Here is a 26,258-nt window from a genome sequence, read left to right on the forward strand (position 1 = left end):
TAACTCAATTCAGGGGTTTCAAGATTGAGCCTTAAGTGCAATTACCTTACAGGGACCTGGGATTTAAAAGAATGGCTCATATCTCTAAGAAGAAATGTTGTGCAACTTCTGCAGGTTATGCAAATCATGCTTTTCCCCTTTTCCTCCTCTCCTGATGAGTCAATAAACCTTTTCCTGACAGTGAAAACAATGGAAAAGATGTTTCTTAGAGTCTAAGGAGATGAGGGACTATGCCTGTGGCAATTTCCATATAGTGAGTCAAATGCAGAGAGAGGATTGTCAGCATGTCCTTCACCTCTGCTGTCCCATTACTGACTTTACCCCAGTCATTTTGTATTTTATTCTTGCTATTGTCAATACAGATTGTTATTTAGAATCTAGTAAAAGAGTTTTAACATGCTAGAGCGTTCCGCATGGCCTCTTTGCAGGGTCTGTCCCTGTCCCCTGCCTGAATCTTGGCAGTGGATTTAGCCAACATGCAGTTTCAGAGGTCGCAGTGGAAGCTGTAGTCTTTATATGTAAAATATGCTTCCACCAGAAGATACTTATTTCATGGAGAGAAACATCAGTGCAGCTCTGGAACAGCCTGCATAACATACAGGAATTAGGAGAATATGATCTCAAGTCTAAGCTAAAGAAGTGTTAAGAATAATATAAAATTTATGACTTTTTGATATTAAATTGATGAGATGGAGACAGGACAGACAAGAATAATGAAGAATAAGGGCACCCCACCAAGTCTGAGGAGGCTGATTTAGGTAACGTCTTCAGGCCCTGTAAAGGTATGTAGGCCACAGTAATTCCAGGTAATTCACTGCAAACTCTGTGCTGCAACAACCAGCCAAAACCACTCATCACTGCTTTTGATCTTCTGAGATCTCTTAAGACATTTGTCTGAATAGTACAGCAGGAAATTCAACTTCTAGGATATGAGACATTTGTCTGTAGCTGTATAGTACAGCAGGAAATTCAACTTCTAGGATGAGAAGAGTATATTCTGACACATATCCTTTCTGTCCTAAAATTAGGAAGCTTTAAGCAGTTGTTGAAGTATCTACCATTGTCTTTGATGTGAGATCTCTCTTTTCCTCTGGGCACATTTATTTTTCAAAACGATGAAGAAACAGAAGTCACCAAGCAGTGCAACTTCTGTGCCAAAAGGCTTGACTATCACAGGACTCTAAAAAAGATGTAAGTTCCTTTTTGTGGTAGTTTGACCATTGTCCTTTTCTGACCATAACTATCACTTTTGTGATACTAACAAGGTTTGCTTGCAAAGTATCCACTCTAGGAAAACAAGGTAAAATCTAATAATTTGATTTGGGGATGTGTTTGAAGGAGAAGAAAATGTCTCCTGTTTCAAAGTACATTTTTCAGAAATTGCCTCAGTGCTCTGGACTTTCAGATTAACACCTAGAATTTGGCATCTGTGCCTGTAGGTATCAGCTGGCTGTTGGGAAGGAAGCCATGTAGCAGCAAGGATCTTCTGAATCTTTTCACCCTTTGCTGTAGCAGGGACATTTGCTCCCATGATTTCTTTTGGTCAAATAGTCCTTTCATTTGGATTTTATGTGTACAGGACAGTTTATAAAAAAAAAACACCCAACAACTTGTTGTCCACAATCTTTGTAGAACAGGAACTTAACTGCATATGCAAGACATTACTTTTGGGTCTTTCCTTTTGTTTCTGTACTGTTTGGAACAGAAAGGTTGCTCAGGCAAAATGCTGAAGGAGTTATGATTACTTCTGCTATGGGCTGTATGTATGTATTGTGGCAGTGCAGTAAACTCCCATTTTTTGACATGGTTTTGGCTTAATTTTCTTATTGCTGGCTCATTGGTGATGACCTTGCTGAATAATGTGTTGTTTAATTTCATTTTGTCTATTCATTCTTAAAAAGTCTTTGCAACAGTGTACAAAACTCCAGTAACAGTGGCTGATATTGCAAACCATGGCAAAAATTTGTTCTAAGGGTTTTTTCCCAGGGTAACACTGAGGCCTTTCTGTATAATTTATATTCTCCAACACATACCGTGCGCAGACTATTATGGTTTTTTATTTTCAGACTGTGATATTCTTCTGATAAGAAATTACTTCTGTTCTTTTTGATAAGGAGAATTTAATTTGTTGGCCACAACATCGGACAAAAGACAAAACAGGTCTTCCTTTTGCTGCTTTATTTAGTTTATGATTTCAAATGCTGTGGCTAAAACACCGCAGTGGCTGAGCATGGAGGTGCTTTGCTTCAGATGTTATGAATTAAAAACTGACATCTTTTTTAATCGCTTTGCTCATGGCAACCAGCAACTAAACTGACCTCCTTGTTGGTCAGTCTTTCCTGGTTTTGTTGCAGCAGGAATCTTCTTGCTGATGGTGCCCTTTTTCGGCAGAGGGACTCCTGAATCTGGGAGGCCAGGGAGCTATTCTGCTGGAGGTGGGAGATGCGTTCAAGGCAATGGTTTGCTATGAGAACCTCAGCTGGTTTTAAGCTCAGGAAACTTGGAAAAGCAGGGGGTCAGAGGTGAGAAAATTGGCTTTGGATGCACTGAATGCTCTGCTCTCATCAGCTCATCAACGACATCAGTTAATTGCTGCCACTCCCCAAACCCCTGACTCTGTGGCTGAATGGTATTTGGTGTCTTAGTGATGCACTTGGGGTGGTTTTACAGTGTGGAGACATCCTCTGCTTTACCTGCAGCCAGAAGAAATGTGGCAAAATAACTCTAGTTTCCCCAAGGACTTGATTTTTTATTTTCTTTCTGCTTCTAGGTGTCAGTCAGTCTCTCCACCGCCTCTTTTGTCCCCGCGAAGGAGCCTAGCCTACCCCCTGAGCGACAGCGAGGACTCTTGCCGCTCCACTCGACTCACCAAGGTCTCCAGCTCCAGGCCGCGCCTCAAGGACTGGAGCAGCCGCACGTCCACGCTGCGAAGCACCTCCACCAGCCCATCGGACACCGACTCCCCGAGCTACCCTCTCAAAGCCACCAGTGTGGGTGCTTTGGATAAACGGCTCTCTGTATTCAAGGCTGAGGACCAAAAGGAGAGCCCGAAGGAGGCTGATGATGGGGACACCATAGGGAGCCATCTGCTCGCCCGGAGCACCTTATCCTTGGGCACTGCTAGCAATTTGAGGAACCTCTCCCTCAGTCGGGCCAGCGTCCGCTCGCAGGCGCTGGACATCAGGCAGAAGATCACGGAATGGGAGTGCCGCCGGGAGCCGTCCCCCAGGATGAGCGTGTGTGTGGACAAGAGGGATGGTGGGGAGAGGTCGGGCAGTGAGAGCTGCCCCAGCGTGCTGACCTCTCCCTGCAGCGAGAAGACATTCGATTTCAAAGGGCTCAGGAGGATGAGCCGAACGTTTTCCGAGTGCTCTTACCCAGAAACGGAGGAGGAAGAACTGCAGGACAGGGATTCCTGCCACCAGTTTGAAAAGAGATCAGGCAGGAACGAGCCTCCTTCTGCCGCTTTCCTCAAGGGCCACGTGAGGAAAGAGTCCTCTGCCGTGCTCAACAGAATACAGAAGATCGAGCAGGCCCTGAGGGAGCAGCCCGGCAGAGGCCTCCCCCAGTTACCAAGTAGCTGTTACAGCGTTGACAAAGGGAGAAAAAAGTCTGGGACTCTGAACACTGTGGAGGGACTGAGTGAAACCCTCAGTGATAGCAAAGGAGGGAGTGTTATTTTGGGGAGCGAGCCAGAAGCACCTACTGAGGCCGAGAAAAGCAGTAAGACAAAACAGGGGGTTACTGCAAACTCGGCCGGCCCTAAACTGCTCCTGGAAAGCCCGACTAACACTGCGGTGAACCCTGTCCCCAAGCCCAAACGCACCTTTGAATATGAAGCGGACAAAAACCACAAAAGTAAACCAAGCAATGGCCTACCTCCATCTCCTACACCTGCTGCTCCTCCTCCCCTCCCGTCCACCCCTGCACCCCCAGTCACCAGAAGGCAGAAGAAAGAGTCGCGCTTTCACAGAAAATCCCAGAATAGGTAACATTCAAGGAAATGTCTTGTGCTCAGTCTTCAAATAAGTAGATGCGCTGTATTTTTTTTAGTAACAGGATTTCAAATTCTCCCTCTAATGCAATTATTTTCACCTGAGGAATGCTAGGAATTGTGTCCAAGACAAGTATTTCTTCTGCTGAAGTGCACTGATGGGATGCAGTGGTACAATACCTTTACATGGCTATGGTTTTGGAGTTCTCCAACCTGCATTCCTCAGTCCCTGGAAAAGGCTCTAGGTCATGTGTGCTAACGTTTCTCTCACTCATTTTGGCATAAAAGCCCTTACTTGAGATTTTTAATCAAGCATAATTTCATTATCCGCTTGGTGCGGGGCTGTAGCTGATCTGTGACAGTTCTGTCTGCCTGTTCACTGCAAAACATACCTGCAGAGGGTTTGTGTTTCCAAAGCTTGTTACTACAGCAGTTGTGCCAGTTTTATGCAATGGTGGTGATTTTATTTAATTCAGTGCTTAGGAATGTTGTCCTAAGTCACTATCGATAGCTGTAGAGGATTAATGCTGAGAAAACTCTTTTAGCACAGTAAGGCCTTTATATCCTTCCCGAGTTAATGATGAGCAGAGTATATGACTACGTTTTCACAGCAGTCTGTGGAGCTTGACTTGTTTTAATTACATAATTCCCCTTGAATTTTGGAAATGGTAAAACTCATTCTGCTCACCACTTAGAAAACTGCAGGCAAAGCTGTTGATAAGCATTCACAGGATGGCATTTTTAACAAGTTCACCTGTCTGTGCACGTGTACGATGTACACACACACGTACCCTCTTTGATATTTAATGATGAGCTTTGCAAATAACTGCTAAATGGCATCTCAAGTGCACATATCAATTCAGTACCTGGTGCTTGATGTTGGCTCAATTAATTAAAAGTTTATGTCAGCTCAACCTGACCTGAAGTATGCTGGGACAGGAAAAGGAGGAGGAGGAGCCTTCAGATTCTGTTCTTTATGGAATTCCTTTTTGTTCTTCTGCTTCTGAAATGGATCAAAGAGCTCTGCTGTTTTGCTTGGTTTCTCTGAGAAAGATCGGGGTGGGGGAGAGGCGGGATGTGGAAAGCCAAGCTCTGATTAGCAGTGCTTATCTTTGAGTTCTGGCAATAATCTCAGAGTAAGTTAGTTTTTAACAAGAGTTTGTGAAATAAAGCTGACCTCATTTTGTTCAGCACAGCATTTCCAATGTACGAAAGGCAAAAAATAATGTGTAAATGTTCTGCTATAAATGATAGCCTTTATTGAAAAATCATGGGGCAAGTGGTAAAATGTTCTGTGTGTTGGGTGGCAGAGAGGAATGAATAACAGAAGATAGTTCTTGCACAGAATCACTGTATGTCCTTTGGCTAAGTGATCCAAGTCAGTCTCCACGTACACACACTGAGTTTGAGAGCTTACAAGTCACCTAAGAACCACAGTATTTTGTTACAATGAGTTTGTCAGATGAAATTTTTGAAATTTCTTTCAGAAGAGGTCCAATTTGTGCTCGCGCCTGCAGGTTCAGTCTCTTGTCATAGTGGAGTTAGACAGCAGCATGGTTCAGCAATGGAGCCTCAGTCCTGGGTGGGGTTAGTAGGTACAAGCCCAAAACAAAAGCAATATTTGTCAATTTAAGTTGTGATTAGTGGAATGTAAGTTGTAGAATTTACAGTGTTGTCATCTATACCTGATGATTCTTGTGAATCAGTTCCATGTTGTACAGGGTAGGTTTCCATTTGTTTGTAACATCTTTACCCTACTGCAGTTTAGCCATTTCTCTGGACTTACCTCTGATTAATGATGACCTAAGTAAGTTTAACTCAACCTCCCAAAATCACAGGTTTGCCAGCTGACTCCAAGGCTGGGTGGAAATGCCTTATAAAATCTATTGTCTTTGCTACTGTCCTTCCTTCAGTTACATAAAGAGAATTCCAGCATTCACAAAGAGCTTGAGACCATACAAATAATGTAAGGATGACAGCATTCTGTTAATATCAGTTACTGAAATCTCAGTCTCTAAATTGTTCTGTTTTTGAGAACAGACATGATTCATTATGTCTACAGCGTGTAGCTGTGTGTTTCAGATTAAACATAGATGTGGCTTGCGCTCACTGGAATGGACTGGGGATATTTATTCTTCTAACATTTTGGTTGAAAACACTGGTTTCTTTGTGGTGGCTAATTCAACTTTAAAGGAAAATGGAGGAAGTCTCTCATATTTGTCTGCTAACACAGATCCAGTCTGGATCTGGTGCCCACAGTAGCTTTTACGTTTCGGATTGATGTGACCTGGATGTTCCTTAGCAGTTGGAGATCCTCTGGCACAGACACAGGGCAAGAATGTCATCACAGAATAGGCTTGGGTCACGGGGACTGCACCTGAGTGCTGGTCCACAAACCATCCCTGTGGTCCTTTGCGGTGTCGCTGCATCATAGTGTTGAGAGTTGGATATTTAACTACTTTAGAAAGTCTCATTTCATACACAAATATGTCTTCAAAGCATCTTTTATGACTGTGTGGAGCAGCGGATGTCTGGATCTGAAATGCACGGCTTGTTTCTGCCACAATCCTGATGTACATAACATGGACCTGGATATTCTTAATATTAGGGAAAGGAGAGAGAGGGTGTTCCTAAGCCTGCCCCAGACCCAGAAGTCTGCTCCAGCAGACAAGTAGGAAATGCTCTTGTCAAATGCAGTATTTGTAGGATAGTCACTGTATTGCCTTTACGGACACTCTTGAGCCAATTAACAGGCTGAAGTACGTCTCATGAGACTCTACTACGGCCATATGGATATGCTGTCAACATATGTTTCACTCCAGCTAGAGAGAAGAGGAAAGGGATTGATGACAGGATGATTTAATCTTAATCTAGTTTGGGTATTATTGAGTGAAGTGTGGGCATCAGCACAGCCTCCGCAAGCCTTACAGCACCCTGATTTACACTCTGACCTGAGCCCATTTCATCCTCAGTGCTAAATCAATGAAATGAATGCTAGCCCCGGTACAGAATCACAGAGTCTTCTAGGTTGGAAGGGACCTTAAAGATCATCTTGTCCAACCGTCAACCTGACTGTCAAAAACAGACACCCACACAACAAACAAGAAGCATCACCATCACTAAACCAGACCTCCCAGCACTACATCAACCTGTCTTTTGAACACCTCCAGGGATGGGGCCTCAACCACCTCCCTGGGCAGCCCATTCCAATGCCTGAGAACCCTTTCAGTGAAAAAATGTTTCCTAATATCCAGCCTGAACCTCCCCTGGTGCAACTTGAGGCCATTTCCTCTCGTCCTGTCGCCTGTGACTTGGGAGAAGAGACCGACCCCCACCTCTCTACACCCTCCTTTCAGGGAGTTGGAGAGAGCAATAAGGTCTCCCCTCAGCCTCCTCTTCTCCAGGCTGAACAACCCCAGCTCCCTCAGCCTCTCCTCACAAGACTTGTACAGCTGGGAATGCAAACCATGCACCTCCCAGCTTCAGTGTAGATATTGTCTCAGAGAACAAGTGCTGGGCAAACTGGAGAATAGGGAGGAATTGGGCTCCTCTTCCCCTAGAGCTGCTCAGCAGCACTGGGGCAGGTGTGGCTGAGAGGCAGGGAATGACTCCTGCTTCAACTACCCGGGTGGGAGACCAGTTGTATGGGTTTATCTGACCCAGCTGCCCCTCACCTTCCTGCCAGAGAGCATGAACCTTCAGGCCCTCAGCCATCAGCCTGGGTTGTTCATGCATCCCAGAACACCTTACTTTCCTCAATGCTTTGTCCTTTGTGCTTGATGCAGGGTGTGCAAGAGAAATGGCTGACTTTCACACCAGTCTGCCTTTGGTATTTGTACACTGACCTTTCTGAGGGAACATACTGAAGGTTCAAGACTCTTTTTCAAACTAAGGGCTATGTCCCTCAGAGCAACTGGTGGAAGAAAGCATTCCAGAGAAATGTCTTTCTTGAGGAGAGAGGACCACATGTTTCTGGGGTCCCTGGCAAGAGCAAGGCAATTTCTGATCTGAAGACTGTGCTGCTAACTTTGTAACTTTTGACTCACATACTTTCTTGATATTTTCTCCCTGTCCACATAGTGGAGATAATAATACTTCCAACCTCACAGAAGTGACAGCTTGCTAAAGGCTGCTGTGAGCACAGGACTTGAGGTTCTCTAAAAGTTAGTCCTTAAAGCACAATGTGTGATTGTTTGAGGGGGGTGTCTTTTTATATATATTTCTTAGCAAACAAATGCTCAGCTACATGTTCAAGTTGTTTTGCATTCTAGTTACTAATTACTTCTTGTTTTAAACTTTAGAAAATCCTTTGAGTTTGAGGATGCATCAAGTCTGCAGTCCTTGTACCCTCCCTCCCCAACTGAAAATGGGACCGAAAGCCAGCATAAATTTGGATCCAAGAGCACTTTAGAAGAAAATGCCTATGAAGACATTGTAGGTAAGAAACTGTTGCAGTACGTGGGCTCACAGTGGGATGTGGAGCAGTTGTGGGTCAACTGTGTATTGTTGAAGGCATGCCCTGTGCTTGAACATTCATTGCTGTCAGTAAAGAGAGATTAAGTGGAGGGTAAATGGGTTTGATGCATCAATGCAAACATAACTCTTAATTTGCATGCAGGAGGTCTTGATTCCTTTAGACTTCGTTGGGTGGTACTGGAAACAGACTATTTGATCAGCTTTTTGTTATGCTTTTCAAGAAACAAATCGTTATTTTTATCAAGGCCTTGGCTTGAAGCCTTGAGTGGTGTAAAAATGTAAAGAACTGAAATTGAGATAGTGTTTACAGAACTATCCAATAGCAAGATTAACCTCACAGGTCCTTGTGTGGTCAGCCTGAGCTTTTCAAGACTGTCCCAAAGCAGTTGTTTGTAGCACTATTCCTGGTCTTCCCTAAGTCCCAGTTGCTGGTTAAAGAAAAATTAATTTCCTTTAGCTATAGAGCCATCAGGAATGCGCAACCAAAACACTGTTTTGATTAAGCTTCACAAGAAAAACATGTTTCTTTTGGTCTTAGAAGGAAATGTATGGCCTATGCATACATTCTTTTAACATCAAAAAAGTTGTTATAATTACTGAAAATTGGGCAGCCCTTCAGAGCACAGATTTTCCACACAAGTGATGAATATCTGCATTGTTTTTAACTCTTTCAGTGTTGTATTATTACAACAGATACAAATGGTACTTCATTTTACTTTGGACAATGAATCTTTATCTACTGAAAACTGGAGGGCTACCAAGATAGTCAGGGGGCCCTGGAGCACACATCCTCTGAAGAGACACTGACAAGCTGGGCTTGTTTAGTCTGCTGAAAAGGAGGACCAGAGGCACTCTTATACTGCTTACAAATGTTTGAAGGGCAAACAAAGCTGATAGAACAAAACTCTTTTTCGTCATATCAGTTAATACAGCAAGGAACAGTGGCCACAAATTACAGCTTGGGGCTCTTTCTCCTTATACCGAAATTCTGTCTGGCTTGTCAGACTCCGTGGAAACAGGAATTTACTCTTTCCATTTGCAGCTGTACTCTCCCTCCATACCATTCCAAAAAATGCTTTCAGAACAGACAAAAATGCTGCTGTTCAGTGTCTGCTAATAAAAATGAGAGTTTATGTAGATACTAAAAAGGTTTTTTTCTGTGGAGGATGTCCTTATATGATCATTAGCCTTCTCCAGACCCCTGTGCAATTTGCATTTGAAAATGTATGGGGCATTAATTACAATACTCATCTTTGCTCAGGACCTGTCAATGTGCTGCCAGACATCAGGTGGTCATGCTTCTTTGTTTTGTTTCGTTAAATATAAAAATAGATTGTACAGTACTAGTAAGAAGCCTTCTTCAAATGAGAAGAAATCTTGGGTTCGGTAAAAAAGAATCAAATTGGGCTCTTCCAGCTCACGGGAACTATAAGGCAGCTCCCTGCAGATTACCTGCAGGGTAGTAGGAAGAGAACACAAAATTTCAGATCTGTGGACAAATGGAGAACTTCATTGTTTTGTACTTTTTAACAACCTCTTTCCGAAGCACTTCATTCAATGCAGGCAGTGTGGGGGGAATACCAAATCAATATAATTCTTATAAACTGTCAAGCATGATTAAAGACAAGCCAAAGCAGTTTGATCTCTGGCTTTAAAGAAACTATTGTAGTTTTGTATATCACATCTGCATAATTTATACAAGTAATGCTAGACTCCCGTCTCTTAAGTAGCAGTTTTGTACTCATGTAAACCAGGTGTCTGTAAGAGTGAGTTTATTTTATAAATTTTCCTCTGCTTTAAAGATAGAAAGCACTCTGCCACTGCTGCTTTGGCTTTTCTTTGAAAACCGTTGCCCTTAAGTGGTAGTGGGTTTTTCGTCTATAGTTGGTTGAATCTCCTGCCTCCCTAAAAGCTTGTAAGTAGTTTAAACATTGTCACAAAAGTAATCAATTTAATAAAGTCCCCTTCGACCCTACTCCCTGTGGAATTAAAACTTTTAATGCGAGTAAATGTTACAACACAAGAGGAAAAAGGCAGTGAATCTGGAGCAATGTTCTAAGCACTCTACTGTGAGACAGAATCATAAAATTCAGGTTGGAAGGGACTCAGGAGTCAGCTGGTCTAACCTCTGCTGAAAGCAGGACTAGTTTCAAAGTTAGATCAGGTTGCTCAGGGCTATGGCTGGTTGAGTTTTTGAAATATCTAAGGAGCATGGTTCCACTTCCTCTTTGCACAGCCTGCTCCGTAGCTTAACCTCCACCATGAAGATTTTTTTCTTGATATCACTATGAAGGAATTTTTCTTCTTATCCAGCCAGAATTCTCCTGGGTGCTCTTTGTGACCGTTGTCTTTCATCCTTCACTGGGCATCTTCAAGAAGCATCTGCCTCACCTTTTCAATAACGCCCTTCTAGGAAGTGGAAGGGAAGCAGTTAGGTTCCCCCCAAGACTTCTCTAGGCTGAACAGTCCCAGTTTGCTCGGCCTTTTCTCTCTCACATCGTATGTTCCAGCCCCAGCCATCTTAGCAGCCTTGCTCTAGACTATCTCTGGTCTCTCTGGTACTGTGAATAGCCCAGAGGCAGCCTTACGAGGGCCAAATAGAGGACAATTACCACTTCCCATGACTTGCTGGCCACATTCTTGCTAGTACAGGCAAGGTGTGGTTGTCCTTCCTGCCACAGGCACACACTGCTGCCTTGTGTTCAGTTTGTTGCCCACGGGGACCTTCAGCCTTTTGTTTGAAAGTTGCTCCCTAACCAGTTGGCCATGGCATGGACTGCTGCAGGGTCATTCTGACCCTCATGCAGGACTGTATTTTTCTTTCCTAAACTTCCTGAAGTTCCTGTTGAGCTGTTCCTTCAGCTTGCTGAGGTTCCCCCAAACAGCAGCCCAGCTCTCCTGTCTGTCACCACATCTCCCAGCCTGGTGTCCCTCAGCAGGATGGTTCTCCCTCACGTGGAAAGCAGAGGAGAGTTGTAGATAAGTGGTGAATTCTCTCTCAGAGGTTTACTTCTAAAAAGCATATTCAGTGTTAGGTATCTATAAGATACCATTTGTGGTACTCGGTGCTTTCACTCAGACTAGTATAATAATCAAAATTCAGCTTCTAAGGATTTAAGTGCTAGGACTAGAGCCCTTGGTTTTGAGGTTACTACATGATCTCCTCATGTGATGTGTATGCACACTAAGCCTTTGTGTTTCTCCTGGTGCCCTTATACTGTTGCCTTCTTTAATGATCAGGACAGTGGTGAAATTCTATAGCTAGTTTATGTTCTTTTGAGAGCTGATTTGACCAAAAAAAAAAAAAAAAAAAAGTTTTAGGATACATTAAAACCAAAAATGATTGTGCTTTGAAATCCAGTGATGTTATGAACTAGATGCTTTGTTTAATCTTGTAATATTTTTGTACACTTTAATAGATGAAATATCTGCATGTAAAGTTCAAGACAGATATTGGATTGGAACATAATGATCCATTCTGCGTTAATCAAGAAGCAGTTATATAAAGGGGTGCACATTCCTAATATTAATCAGAGCTGTATTCCATGTGGAAGGAACCATGTGGACTTCATTCATCTTCTGTACTAGCACTCCCAGGAATGTGGCAGTCATAGTAAACTTAACATTGTTTTGCTTCTTGTGGTTTTGAATGAGTCTTTAATCAGACCAAAATTGATGTGGCTTTGTGAATCTAGTTGGGGAAACCGTGCTTGGCTTTGTGCACATTCAAGAAACTATCACAGTCTTAAGAGATGTCTGAGACAGTTGCTTCTGCTGTGTTTGTGGACAACAGTATTTCCTGTCATATGTACCATACGGTTTCAGTTTTCCAGTCTGTTCCCCTAAATGCAGTTGAGATATTTGAATATTGTAATTTAACCTCTGGTGTCTCTGAGGCATTTTTCACCTGACATCCAGAAAAAAGCACTTGTTATCATCACCAAAAAAAGCTGAATGAGTAAAACGAAGGCAAAGTTAAGGGCACAATATTGTTTAACTTGAGAAAATCTGACAAAACCAGGTAAATTATTGTTTGTGTTTGCAAGAGGAAACTGAACTCACAATTCAGAAATAAAATATAGTGGAAGAAATCTTTGACAAGGCAAGCTTTCTTATTCTGCTTGTAACTCCTCAGAGTGCTGGATGCAGTAGCACAGGTGAAGATTTTCTCTAAGAGGATACTAGATAGATATGTAGGAGACACATTGCTCAGCTGGGCTGTGTGTGTTGCATCGTAGATTGAGAATGCTTAATTTGATGTCACACAACTCCATTTACCCTGTGCAAGCAAGAGCCATTTCCTCTTATAGCGACTGGGCCCTCAATAAAACATTTTTTCCCCAAGAAGAATGATAGTGATTAAAATGCCTGTAACTAACAGGGTTTCTTGCTTCTCTGCTGTTCTTGAAGTCATAGGTGGACTATTCAGCACAAACCCCAGATGTGTGAGTATCAGGTTATTAGTCTTCTAATGGGTTTAGTCTCTCACTTGTGCAGTAAGAAGAGCACTTTGTGTAATAATGGATTTATTTCAGCCACATATATTAGTGCAGAGAGTACTGGTCTTGCCCCAGATAAGGCTCCTGTCCTGGGCTCACCGTGCTGGGTTACAGTGGACAAACCATACTGTGTCTGGCTTGGCCACTTACATTGGAGTGTGCCCGGCAGTTTGGGGTGACGTTAGCCCTTCTTTTCTGTTATCTGGCAGAAATAGATCTTTTATTTTGTTCCTCTCCACCAAATTCCCATGAGGAGGAACAAAAGTGTCCCTAGGAACACAAAGTCTGGGGACACCAGTATATTTATACCAGTTACGTATAGCCAAGCCTGGTCTATCCCAGAATTTCGGTGGCGTGCCAAAGGTGTGATAAGTGGTCAGTGCCAAAACTTGTTAGAGCTGCTTGATGGCAGGTCCTGGTGCTGTGTAGATCACTGGCCATATGCCTCTCCTTTAACCTTCCACTTGGTGTAGTCAGCAGTGTCGGACTCCTTTGTTTATTAAATGCAGCTATTTTTTCAACTGACATTTTAGGATATGCTGTGGAAGATGGAGTCCATCAAATAGTCGCTGGCTGAGGAAATGCCCTTCTCTAGCAGACTCCAGCAGCTGGAATGTGAACCTGGGCAGATGGATTAGCTGTTAAAGAGGGACATATAACCTGGGCAAGAGAGGGTTAGTCAAAAGCTTATGGTTCAGACAACTGGCACAAATTCCTGTGAAAAAAAAAAAAAATTCCTCCAGGGAATGCCAAAATTATGCAAAGTCAAAAGTTGAAATGTTTTTATCTTAAAGCTGGGATTCAACAGTTGGGTTCTGGTTCTGAAAGAGCACAGACCTGTGTATCTGGAGTTTTGATACTATCTGGGATGGTAGAGGCCAACTTGAAAGCTTGCTTTGGAACTCAGTTCTGTCTTCTCCTCATTTCTCCCTATCTCCACATCACAGTTTCTCTGTGGTCTACTGGGGAGACTAGAGTAAGTCACACATTCTTGATGGGGATACAGACTTCTTCCCAGCTCAGATATAAACGTTCAGAGGCAGAGCTTGGATTTAGGCCCATCTCTGGTTGTATTTATGTTTGTTGAGAAGTATTTGATGAAGCCAGTCAGAATACTCTTCTGGAGTCTGTGAAGCTCTCAGTCAGCAGAGTCAGATCGTTTCAGATCGGCTTGAAATAAAAGGTGATAGTTAAATTGGGTGGGAAATCTGTCTGTAGGGGGAAAAGTGAGAAAACGAGGCAAAGAGCAGAACTGAGACAGTTAAGGAGAAGCAGCTTCTGACAGCTACTGTGCCTGCTTTGGCAGCTAAAGCTGAAGCAGTCCAGAAAGTAAAGCAATGTCCCAGAAACGTTGTAGGTTCCCTGATACCCAGATGAATTTCTGGACGGGATCTTGCTGGTGGCCTCCTGTTGGGAGTGTCCTGCAATCCATGGTCCCAGTTGCAGCTAGCCCTCCTGGACAGGGTTTCTTATGCACCCTTCTGCTCTTTAGACTTGTTCAGTGTCACATTTAGGAGATTTTGAGCCCTTTGAATAGCTGAATACTCCTCTTGACAAATATGTTTTGCACCTTAAAAGGAGTTAGACTGATGATAGCAACTTCATAACTGTGCTTCTGGAGGTCTATAATTGAATGTTGTTACAATTTACACCCAGCTGACACATTAGTTTAGCATTTCCAATGTCAAGTTGAGCATCTCACTTCAGTTTGGGGAGAATCAGCTTCTTGTTTACTTTTGCACTATAACAGGACAACTAGCTGCGGGTTTGCATGGGCCTTCTTCACAGTCAGAGTTGAGTGGAAAATAAATCCTTATAAAGCCCCAAACTAGTCAGACTGGTACCAGACCTAGATCATATCCACATAAGGCTTGTATACAGGTTTCAGGTCATCAGTCAGGGAGTAAAATGTCCTTCTTTTGGTGTAGCCATCTCTCTTTGAAAATAGTGAGAGCCAGGTTGTTGTTGTACTTGGTTAAGTACAGCCTTTTCCAGAGAGATGAAAATGGATGAATCTGGGTCTCTCAGCTGTTTCCCAATATATCAGAATTCAAAAGAGAGGAGATGGAGCAATATTCAGTCTCAAATCAGCACTACTAAGCAGAGTGTCAGGGCAGCCCACGTCTCAAAACAGCACTACTAAGCAGAGTGTCAGGGCAGCCTAACCCATGTGGGTGCCTGAGCAGTTAAAATAGGCAAGTTCAAGCAAGTTCCTGAGTGTAGAGAGAATGTCAGTGGCTTAACCTTCCCTGTGGGCTCCAGAATAGCATGTCACACCATTTATGCCTCCTGGTAAGGGACCTTGTCTCTCCTAAACTGATTAGTTGTTTGGAATCCTGATGTAAATTGGACATAGTGCATGTCATGTAACAAATGGGATGATTTAGCTGTTTTACTGAATCTCCACTGTGTGTGCCAAGAGCTGCAGAAATGATGACTGAGGTCCAGTTGGAAGATGTTCCAGCTTGACATTGCTTTCAAATTAGAACATTTGCAAAGTTCTTCCAGTAAATGTGGTAAAAGGTTAGAAAGACAGCGAGCTGATCTTTCCAGTAAAATCCCATCATCACATGCCACATTATGCTTTTGCATCGCGTTATTGTCTGTCATATTATCATCTCACATCAAAAGGGCTGCAGTGGGAGAAACTGGAATTGCTGGGCTGCTGTGATGTTGAAGCAATCTTGGAGAGACTGCACCTCTGCTAGCTGTGCTGTGCTAGTTTGGCTTCTCTGAAAACATTTTGGGTGTTCAGTTAGACCTTTACTAGGATGTCTCTGGATAGTTTTTAGTCAAAGACAGAGCTAGGACTGATACAAAATGATGGTGCAGGCAGCGATCGGGGAAATATATGTCCCTGTCTTCTTCCATACCCCTAGTCTGCCTCTCACAGCCTAAAAGGCATGTGAGTTTGTGGAAAGTGTAATTGTGGCAATTGTAGTAATAGACAGTGTAGGGTAATGGCAGCCAGAGCCCATTAAATCAGACAGCATCCATATGGGTCTGTCAAAGCAAGGCCAAATACTCTAGCTATCTGATCCTGTTGATGATGAGGTTGCTGCTTTGTTGCTACATTGGGATACATGGATTTCAGTTATTTTTAGTAATCACCTCCTGCTTTATTTAGATCCCCATTTTTCTTTGTGGAGCCTGCCTCACAGCTATACCATCTGCTGCAGCTTCTTTGGACAGTTGTGTCAGCTTTATTGCCTGGTTTTTTTCAGTCAATCCTGCAAGTTACTAAAACGTAATCAAATGACCATGAGGCTGCTCTCACAAATCGTAGTTCAAATTCACAGATGCCATGTTGAAGTCAGAACGCTACAGCTTCTTTGGACAGTAGTGTCAGCTTTATTGCCTGTTTTCTTCAGTCAATCCTGCAGGTTACTAAAACATAATCAAATGACCATGAGGCTGCTCTCCCAAATCGTAGTACAAATTCACAGATGCCATGTTGAAGTCAGAAGGGTTAAACTTCTGTGAAGTGCAAGCAGTTTAGGCATGCTGATGCTGTGCTGTGCTAACTGTTGCTCATCAGATGTTTCCATGCACGTGATTTTGGACTAAATGTTAAATGGATGATTTTGGGGGGCGAATTTTCTTATTCATTTGTCAACCATGCTTATTCTTCTCCATCTAATGCTTTGTTACAATTACAACACTAAGCTCCTGCAGTCCCTGCAGAGAGAGCAGGGAGCTGAAAGTATCTGCATTGTTTCTTCTGCTTATTGCAAGGCAAAGCAAAACTGGAAAACTGGCTGTTGCCTCCAAATTCCATCAACCAGGGCTCAAAAGGCCAGTAGCATTTTAGACTTGTCACTCTGCATGTTGCTGATACTCTGCTGCTTTTCTGAGAACATGGTACCAAGCTGATACAATGGATGGTAGGATTATAAGCAAGTAATGGTTTGCAACTTAGTACTGATCTGCAATAGCTTTTCAAAGCAGCTAAAATGTGTCTTAGCTGTAATTTCATATTGAAATAGTTCCTCTTTCTGCAGATTCCTGGGGTAAATTCCTGAGCTGAGATGCGCAATGTCTTCTCTGATGTTGAAAGATCTCATCTATGCACTAAAGATCTAAGCTCAGATACTTTATGAGAGCGTGGAGATTTTGTGGTTTTCATCCATTTGATCTGAACATGCTCGTAAACATCCCAGTGGCTGAGTTTTCCTCCAGCACTGGCAGTTTGAATCTGTGTTTGTGTAATTTTATGAATAAAATAGGCAATGCCTGCGCAGAACACACCTGGTTTCTCACCACTGAGCAGTTCTTTGGACTTAGGTGCCCAGAGATGCTGGGGAGCTGCAAGTCTGCACAGAGCATGAATCCCATGTTGTTCCCTCATGCAGTGCTTGCACTCAGAGGTTCATTCCCATTGCTTCCTCTACAACAGCAGCAAAAGCAGAATTCCCAACCACCCTTCTCTGCTTGCTTCTTTCCTTGCCCAGTTGAATTTCATCTTATTCTTCTGCAAGGGCTTGTGTGCACTAAATGTGTGAGCTGGAGGAATTGGGCTGTATCTACAGTTGAACAGAGGTTATGGGCAGAGGGCAAAAAAAGGTAGTTCGAGAATTTGTAGGTGCCATCAAAGGGATTATCTGTGGAAAGGAGTTGATATTGTGCTTTCTGTCTGTTGTTACAGCAATGCTGCAGAAGGTTCAGGGGATAGGTACCACAAGCATCACGGGGTTCTTAGACTGCTTTCTAGGGTTCTTCTACTGGTCTGTTATTCAGTTCTCATTCCACCCACCTGGGCCTCTTTTCCTGCTTATTTATTGCCTCTATTTCCAGTTCCTTGCCTCTACTGCTTTTTTCCAAGCCTCTCCTGGGATGGTAGCTGGAGCGTTCATCTCCCAGTTCATTATAACTTAAAATACATTAGTTGCCCTATATTTTGTGCACATGCTGTATTCTGCAGGAAATACCAACTTTGTCACTTGTGAAGTGCTAATTCTGCCTAACTCAGCTGTACAGGGCCTGGGATTTCTATGTGGCCACCAAGGAAGGTGTTAGGCTCTTAACTTGGGTGTTCAGCATCACTCCCTGGAGACCATAACTCCCTGTGAGCATTGACCCCTAATTTAGGACCCAAGTTAACATAAGTTGATGAGCCTTTTCCCTTACTATATACCTGCTGCTTGATTCTTCTTGCTTCCTGGCAGTGCGAAAGGCAGGTGTTTCACTGAATTTCACTGAATTTTTAGAGTTGGAAGGGACCATAGAGATCATCTAGTCCAACTCCCCTGCTAAAGCAGGACCACCCAGAGCTTGTCAGAGCATGTTACTCAGGAGCATCCAGGCGGGTCTTGAAAATCTCCAGAGAAGGGGACTCCACCCCCTCCCTGGGCAGCCTGTTCCAGGGCTCCGTCACCCTCACCGTGAAAAAGTTCTTCCTCATATTCAAGTGGAGCCCTTTATGTTCCAACTTGTGCCCGTTGCCCCTTGTCCTCTCACTGGCAACCACTGAAAAGAGTCTGGTTCCCTCCTCCCTCAGCCCGCCCTTGAGATACTTGTAGGCATTAATGAGGTCTCCCCTCAGCCTTCTCTTCTCCAGACTAAAGAGTCCCAGCTCTTTCAGCCTCTCCTCATAAGGGAGATGCTCCAATCCTTGAATCATCCCTACGCTGGACTCTTTCCAGTAGTTCCCTGTCCCTCTTGAACTGGGGAGCCCAGAACTGGACGCAGGATTCCAGTTGTGGCCTCACCAGTGCAGAGTAGAGGGGAAGAATGACTTCCCTTGACCTGCTGGCCACACTCTTCCCTCTGCAGCCCAGGATTCCGTTGGCCTTCCTGGCCACAAGAGCACACTGCTTGCTCAGTGTCATTTTGTTGTCCACCAGGACCCCCAGATCCTTTTCTTCAGAGCTCGTCTCCAGCAGGTCCAGCACTCAGTGAATCACTTCATTCTTCTGATAATTATTTCTCCCATCTAGAAATTAAATGATGCATTTCCCTGCTTTCTGCCATTTATAGAGAAGTGTCTGCCTGCATGTTTTTTTCCTCCTCAGCCTTACTTTTCACTCCTTTCTCAGTGTGAGACAGGCTTGCTGAGGCTGCCTCTGCTTCCCCTTTGCCACGTGTGAGAGGCTGAGCAGAGGAACATTGTGTGCTGCCTCTGGGCTCGGTGGAGCTGACTCGCAGAGCATCACGGAGTCAGGAATTGCAGTCACTGGATGAAACTTATCAATGCTTAAGCTCAAGGCGCTGCATTCCTCAGGACTTTTCTAAAGATCACTGGTTATTTTATATATATTTCTTTTTTTCCTCTATGGACCAATCATTAAATCGCCTCTGAGGCCTTCTGAAGATAAACATCGTGTAGATAAATGTCCCATGTTAACTCAGCAGTTCGGTACGTAGAATTCAAGAGAATGGGAAACTTTAAAAAATTCTTATAAAGGGAACCGATCTGGAAGCAGGGATGGTGATTAGAGACAGTATTTGCCAAAGCCTTGCTATTTTGTGTGACCATATGCATTCTCTGGGTCTGATTCAGCTTCCTTTGAAGTCAGTGATAAACTGCTGTTGTCTTGTGTGGCAGCTGGATCAGCCTCATTGAGACAAGCCTGTTCTCTATACTGCATCATGTTTCTCCTTTTGGCTTCCAATAGAGACACCCATATGGAAGGAACAAGGATGTTTCCTTGCTCTTTCATTGAAATGTGTTTTCCTTTTGCATCAAATCCAAATGACTGCAAAAGCACTGCAGCTTGCAGATTGGGAACATTCCTCGCCTGGGTCTTGAGACTAGAGAAGTCACGGTGTTGAGGAGAAACGCAGAGATCAAAGCTGCAAAACTCTGAGCCAGCCCAGCTGTATGAAAGCTTTCCTCATTTTTGTGCTGCAGCAACAGTAGCAGCCACCCCTGCAGCCCTTCCCCAGAGCCTCCCTCCAGTGTGGGACCTACATCTGCTGGTGGCCATCACTTCCCATGTCTTTATCTCATGGAAGGGAGTCACAGTGCAGAGTGATAGGGTTAAATGCTGCTCTAAGGAAGCTCGGGGTACCCTTGTACATCTTTTTAGCTTGCTTGCCATCTTGGGTTTCTTGTCACTTGTTATTCCTACTCTTGGCACCCAGAGACCAGTCTGTCTGGGCTTCCTGGTGCTCTTTTTACATACCTGGTTTTGGGCGCATCCACCAGGGAGAGCATGTATATACTAAAAAAAATGGTGGTTGTCTAAGGTTTGAAAATTACTGAACACTGAAAGGGTTATCAGACACTGGAATGGGCTGCCCAGGGAGGTGGTTGAGGCCCCATCCCTGGAGGTGTTCAAAAGACAGGTTGATGTAGTGCTGGGAGGTCTGGTTTAGTGATGGTGATGCTTCTTGTTTGTTGTGTGGGTGTCTATTTTTGTCAGTCAGGTTGACGGTTGGACAAGATGATCTTTAAGGTCCCTTCCAACCTAGAAGATTCTGTGATTCTGTGATTCTGTGACCTAGACAAATAAATTTTCCCTTTTAATTTACTGGCTGAACCAAATACTGGGTTCAAATGCCAAATCAGCAAAACCAGGTTGTTTCAGATTGCTCAGAATATCTCATTATCAGAGATCTGGTGAAGAAGTTTATTCTTTAAAAAAAAAAAAGAAAATCCCACAAAGGAAAAAACCAAGAATAGTTAAGGCATATTTGTTCTCAAGATATAATTTTAAGACGAAAAAAGACCACCCTGAAACAATTTGACTTTTAAGCAAATGAGAAAAATAAAGAAACAAGTGTTCTTAAACAGCAAGCCAGTCATCTGAAGAAACTCTCTCAGCTCTAGGGAAAGAGTTAAAATCCCTGTTGTGTCTCCGCTGACCTCCACATTACACTGAAGAGGAATTTGGCCCGAGCTTTCTTTTGGTAGAGAATCTGAGTCAGAAAAGCAGCCTCTGCTCATGGTTCCTTGCTCCTCCCTCTCCTCGCATCCAAGACTTCTCTGGGGCTGTTTCTATACTTAAAATTTTAGGTCAACATTAGTAATGTTGAGTTTAACTGGGTTCAAGCAATTCTGTTTTACACTGTGTCTTGGAAAGAGGCTCACCCTAAAACTTTTCAGTGTTTTACATTTTAGAAAAGGTTTCTTTTCAATTGATGGGCTAGTTGCTTCTCAGGAGTCTGGATACTATGCAGACTAATGTAATAACATTTGTTTTCACAAGAAAGCATATGTTTAAGCACTGTCTAATGTATCTGGGTATTTTGAAATCTGTTAATCCGTTCTAAAAGGCTTGCTTGACCTATACTTGACTTGGACTTACAAGAAATTTTATTATGTTAGTACAGTCCAATTAGCTGCGAGTAAGCAACAGCATTTTGCAAAGTTGACCATTTATTGTTGTTATGATTATCATATCTAGAGTTCTACAGTTTATAAGTAACAGAATTAGTGTGCAATATCTATTTATTTTTCTTCCTGCAGAAGGAACAAATCAATTCCATACTCCTCCCAAAAACATTTGTTGCTTGAAATCTTTGTAGGAATTATCTGTTGCTTAAGTTTTAGCCTGTTCATTGCATTAATTAAAAAGTCTTTCTTCTAAGTACTCTATGCACCCAGAGGTCTTCTCTCCATGCAGTGTGTGGATTGACGATGATGATAGTGCAGCCTCTAGAATCAGATTCCCTCTGGATGAAATAATAAGCCGTGGTTGCCAAATTCAAGAGCAGCAGTTATTCAGGGTTCTAATTAAAACAAAGCTTAAGTATTCACTCTTGTGCTTGCATTTGACTAGAAATCTTAGTATGACGCACCAACAAAGCAAAACTGTATTTTTACTTGTATTCTGAATATATGAACTTGCTAAGCAAAAACTCTTGTTGCTGTAATTGATGAATCAAGTAGTCTCGCCCTTCCAGGCTTAACAATACTTTTGTTTTCTTTTGTACAATGAGGAAATGTAATATTCTGCCTAGAACAAAAAAAAACTGGTAGCCAAATGAATTGGGTATTAATCCAAGCCTTGCTTTCATTGAAAATACCTATGCCTCAACTGTTATTTCTGTAAAATTAGTGACTCTTTTCTGTAAGTGTGAATAATAAACCGTGCTATAGCTTTCTGTTTTCAATTCTTAATTGATAGAGTGTGTAGTACAATCCAAATTCCTTATATTTAATAGCTTGCATTGCAATATATATTGTACTAAAAGCATGAATTTTAGAGTAATCTTTAGACATAAAACCAAAAGCAAGTTGCTTCGAAAGCTTTCAACTTCCTGCATGATTCAAGTTTCTGCAATTTGAGTAGATCACCTTTTGGGGGATGATTTTCTGTGTGAGATAGTTAGAAAACCAGAAAGACACTGTGTTTGAGAAAACTGAAGTTCTAAACCAAATGCAGATTATGAACTGTTTGAAGAAATAGATATAGAATGTTCATTTTGCTGATGGCAGTCATTCATCTCCATGCTTCTTAGTTTACTGAGAGGTTTAGTGAATTCAGAAATTTTGAGAAGATGGGTTTTTCTACTGTTCCTTAGGCTGCTGAACGGTATTGGGTCTCACTCAAACCTGGACTGTAATTTTTTCGTTCTGGTTTTCAAATGTGGTATTGGATCTCACTGTAATTTTTTCGTTCTGGTTTTCAAATGCTAAAAATTCAAAAAGAGCAGGCTGCTTTTTAATGTATTTTTCATTTATATCATATTTAGTGATTAAGTGTTCAAGCCTCTATATATTGTTGGCAAGATGAGTTTCCTTTTGGGAGATAGAAATTTTACATAAATTGAAACTAATAGCTGCTTAATTAGGAGGCAGAATGTGTTTTAAAGAACACTTTGAGGATGCAGCATGGTCAGGGCAGAAATTCTTCCCTCAGCTTTTACATTTTCCAATCGTCTCTCTTGGCATTGCTGAGCTGAAGGTTTTATTCTTTCTTTACCTTCTCTTAAGTGAGAAGAAAAGTGAAGATAGCATCAAATAAAAGTGTTCTTATTGTGTGTAAGGGTTGTATGTTAAGAACAGTTATTTATTGCTATTCATTTCAACCTGTAAGTGGCTGCTATAGATTTATTAAATCTACTGATACACTTTAAAGTAGCTATGTGCCTTAACTATTATATATCAGTAATTTTTCCATGGCTGCGGATGCTCGGAAGCACATCTTATGAAATCGTTGCATTTTATTATTTTAAGGAAAAAAAAAAAAAAAAACCGAGGTAGAAAAGTGAAGATAGCATCAAATAAAAGTGTTCTTATTGTGTGTAAGGGTTGTATGTTAAGAACAGTTATTTATTGCTATTCATTTCAACCTGTAAGTGGCTGCTATAGATTTATTAAATCTACTGATACACTTTAAAGTAGCTATGTGCCTTAACTATTATATATCAGTAATTTTTCCATGGCTGCGGATGCTCGGAAGCACATCTTATGAAATCGTTGCATTTTATTATTTTAAGGAAAAAAAAAAAAAAAAGCAGTAAAAAAAAAACCCCCAAAAAACTTGTCGACTTCATAGCCAAGTTCTCCTCCAAATACTTCCAGCTGCAGCTAGAGGGATGAGTCATGCTGAAAGCTGAGGAGCTTTTCTAAAAGCCTTTCACTTGGTTCACATGATTTTTTTTTTTGATTTTTTTTTTAACTTTACATTCCTGTCTGTTTTTCTTTTCTTACAAAAAACCAAACCAAAAACGTGAAGGCGAGTCACCCAAGGAAAACCCGTATGAGGATGTGGAGCTGAAAGGCCGTCACGCGGGCCGCAAATCCCATCAGCTCTCCGAGAATTCCCTAGATTCTTTGCACAGGATGTGGACGCCGCAGGACAGGAAATACACAGCACCTCCCCAGGTAACGGCGTGACGTGGCGGTGCCCGTCTCTCTCGGGGCTCGAAGCTTATTGAAAACTTGGGCAAGAAAATCAATCACGAGTGAGAGGGGGGTATCTGGAAAAGGAGTGAGATCACAGGCATAAATCCTTGCTGGAAATGCTCTCGGCAGCTTCAGCTCAGCTTCTCTGCTGGCTACAGCCTGATAAGTTTAAGAAGAATCCTTCCATCAGTTATTTCTGAGCTGAATCTGGCCCTACATTATTTAGCTGTTTGTGCTGGCTACAGCCTGATGAGTTTAAGAAGAATCCTTCCATCAGTTATTTCTGAGCTGAATCTGGCCCTACATTATTTATATGGCTGCACCCCTTTGTGAATAGACTGTGTTTGCTGCTGGGCTTTTGGTAGGGACAGGAGGGAAAAAGTCTTAATCTTGCCCATATATTGTTACGTGTGGCCTATTGTGACTTTGCTAATGTGAAGTACGTAGCGGGGCGTGTTTTATTGTGAGGTGGAGAAGCCAGGTATGTGCCCCCAGTAAATAAACTAATAATAAAATAATCAGAAAAACCTGAGCGTCTGCATTTGGCAAGGCTGTCTCTAAGTCGTGTTTACAGCATAAAGTAAAAGACCAGGAACTCTGCAGACTTTCTCTTTTGTGGTGAATTTTCCAAAGCAGTCTGTTTTTCGTAAATGTTATGAAATGCCAGGTTCCTTTGTTGTTTATGGGATCATTGTGCTCATAAGGATAAATACAGATTTCATCACATACTAAATTTTGAGATTCAAAATACCTTTTAAAAGAACTTTGTTTTGCACTGAATCAATAGAGAATTTGCAGTTGAACAAAAGACCACCACAATTCACATTTTTGGCTTGTAAAGAGGCCTAAACCAAAATTGAATATATTTTCTTTCACTTCTTTTGTGTTTCTGTGAGTGTCACAGTCAAAAAGAAGAATCCACCAGGATTCTTAGTATGCACCTAGGACATCATTTGTAACACAGGAGTGTTTTCAGTAAAGCTACTGAAAGGGGAACAAGTGAGAAGTAGTAGTCAGGCAGAGTAAGGCGAAACAGAAACTGCAGTCACAAAGATAACCTCATAGTGAGAGACACACTGTGCATAACAATTATTTGGGGCTCTGTGTGTGTTAACAGGGATTGTGTACCATTAGGGTAGGAACCGTTATAGGTCCATAGTAAGATACTGTCCATTCTCTGTTTTACACTGAGTGACCAAAGAATATACAGATTAAAACAGCATCTGTAAAGCTGCTCAGTAAACAAGTACTCTCTGGTACCTTTGCAACAGGGCTATCTTAATTCTAGTAGCTTCTTTTTGAAATGCTGCCAGGATTTCCCTGCCAGGAGTCAGTCCAGCCATAGTTGCACTGTCCTTGTGCTGATATATAAAGCGAAAAGATATTAAGAGCAAGTCAAGTATGGGCCTGGGTAATTCTCCAATGACCAGAAATAGAAAAGTCTCAATTTCCTGAAGAATGGCAGCTTTGGCAACGATTTATCACCCAGTTTTTCCAGCATAGCAACATAGCTGGATTAGCAACATGACTTTTCAGTCATGGATGATGATAAACAAGATGGAAGAGATCAGAAGGTCAGCAGGCTTTCAACAATCCTCTCCAAAAAGAATTCCTTTCATTAAAGTATAGCTGTTGCAGATTTTCCTGGCATGCTGACCTGTGGTAAGCAGAGACCTCAGAAACACTGGCTTGTGGTCGTTTTGAATCCCACTGTGTCTTCTCTTGTCCCGTTTGTTACTTTCAGTTTTTGAAGTCATCAGATATAAAAATAATGTTTTACTGATGACATCGTGTTTGTGCTGCAAAACCCACACGTACAGCAACACCTAAACTTAATCCCAGACAGTATGGTGCTGCAATAGGTAAGCCCTCCGAGTAGAACAAATGGGACATTTATTACTGCAGGTTTTTAGCTTGTAGTACTGCTAATATGATATTAGCAAATGCCAGTTGACAGCTGTTTGACATAATAATACTTTTTTCTAGACATGCTGGTTAAGATTCTTGCAGCATTTGTGTTTGGGAGGAGAAGGCAGGGACCCAGCCTTACCAGCCTGACAAGTAACCTTCCTGAGAGGTGGGCAGAGCTGCTCGAAGGACTGCTCCAAAAAAGCCCCAGTTCTTTAAAGATAGCTGTTACTTGGTGCTTAATCCTCTGCAAGTGAAAGAGATGGATCAGGCCCATGGGCTCGGTGTTCGGGTGTCAGTCAAGCCTTTAGGTCAGGTTTGATGGCTCATAAGAGTTGATGTGATGTAGATGCATAGAACTGTGACAAAGTTTTCTTTGAAATTTAAAGTTTTAGGTATTCTGGACAGACTGGATCAATGGGCCAAGGACAATGGGATGAGGTTTAATAAGGCCAAGTGCCGGGTCCTGCATTTTGGTCACAACAACCCCAGGCAACACTACAGACTTGGGGAAGAGTGGCTGGAGAGCTGCCCGGAAGAAAAGGACCTGGGGGTGTTGTTAGACAGCAGGCTTAACATGAGCCAG

The 26,258-nt window shown here is 42.5% G+C and overlaps 1 protein-coding gene across 4 annotated transcripts in view; it reads left to right on the forward strand.

The window, feature by feature from the left end:
• ST5 (suppression of tumorigenicity 5) overlaps positions 1–26,258 on the forward strand; it is a 222,252-nt gene that overhangs the window by 133,337 nt on the left and 62,657 nt on the right. For 3 of the 4 annotated variants that reach the window (XM_014954839.1, XM_014954837.1, XM_014954838.1), the window contains 3 exons: positions 2,771–3,988; positions 8,296–8,432; positions 23,595–23,743. In XM_014954839.1, the coding sequence (XP_014810325.1) occupies positions 2,771–3,988; positions 8,296–8,432; positions 23,595–23,743 (1,504 nt within the window). The remainder of the gene's footprint in view (positions 1–2,770; positions 3,989–8,295; positions 8,433–23,594; positions 23,744–26,258) is intronic. The other variant, XM_014954840.1, reaches the window with a different exon arrangement.

This window comes from Calidris pugnax, unplaced genomic scaffold (genome assembly GCF_001431845.1).
Source record: "Calidris pugnax isolate Ruff unplaced genomic scaffold, ASM143184v1 scaffold186, whole genome shotgun sequence".
In the NCBI taxonomy this organism is placed as follows: domain Eukaryota; kingdom Metazoa; phylum Chordata; class Aves; order Charadriiformes; family Scolopacidae; genus Calidris; species Calidris pugnax.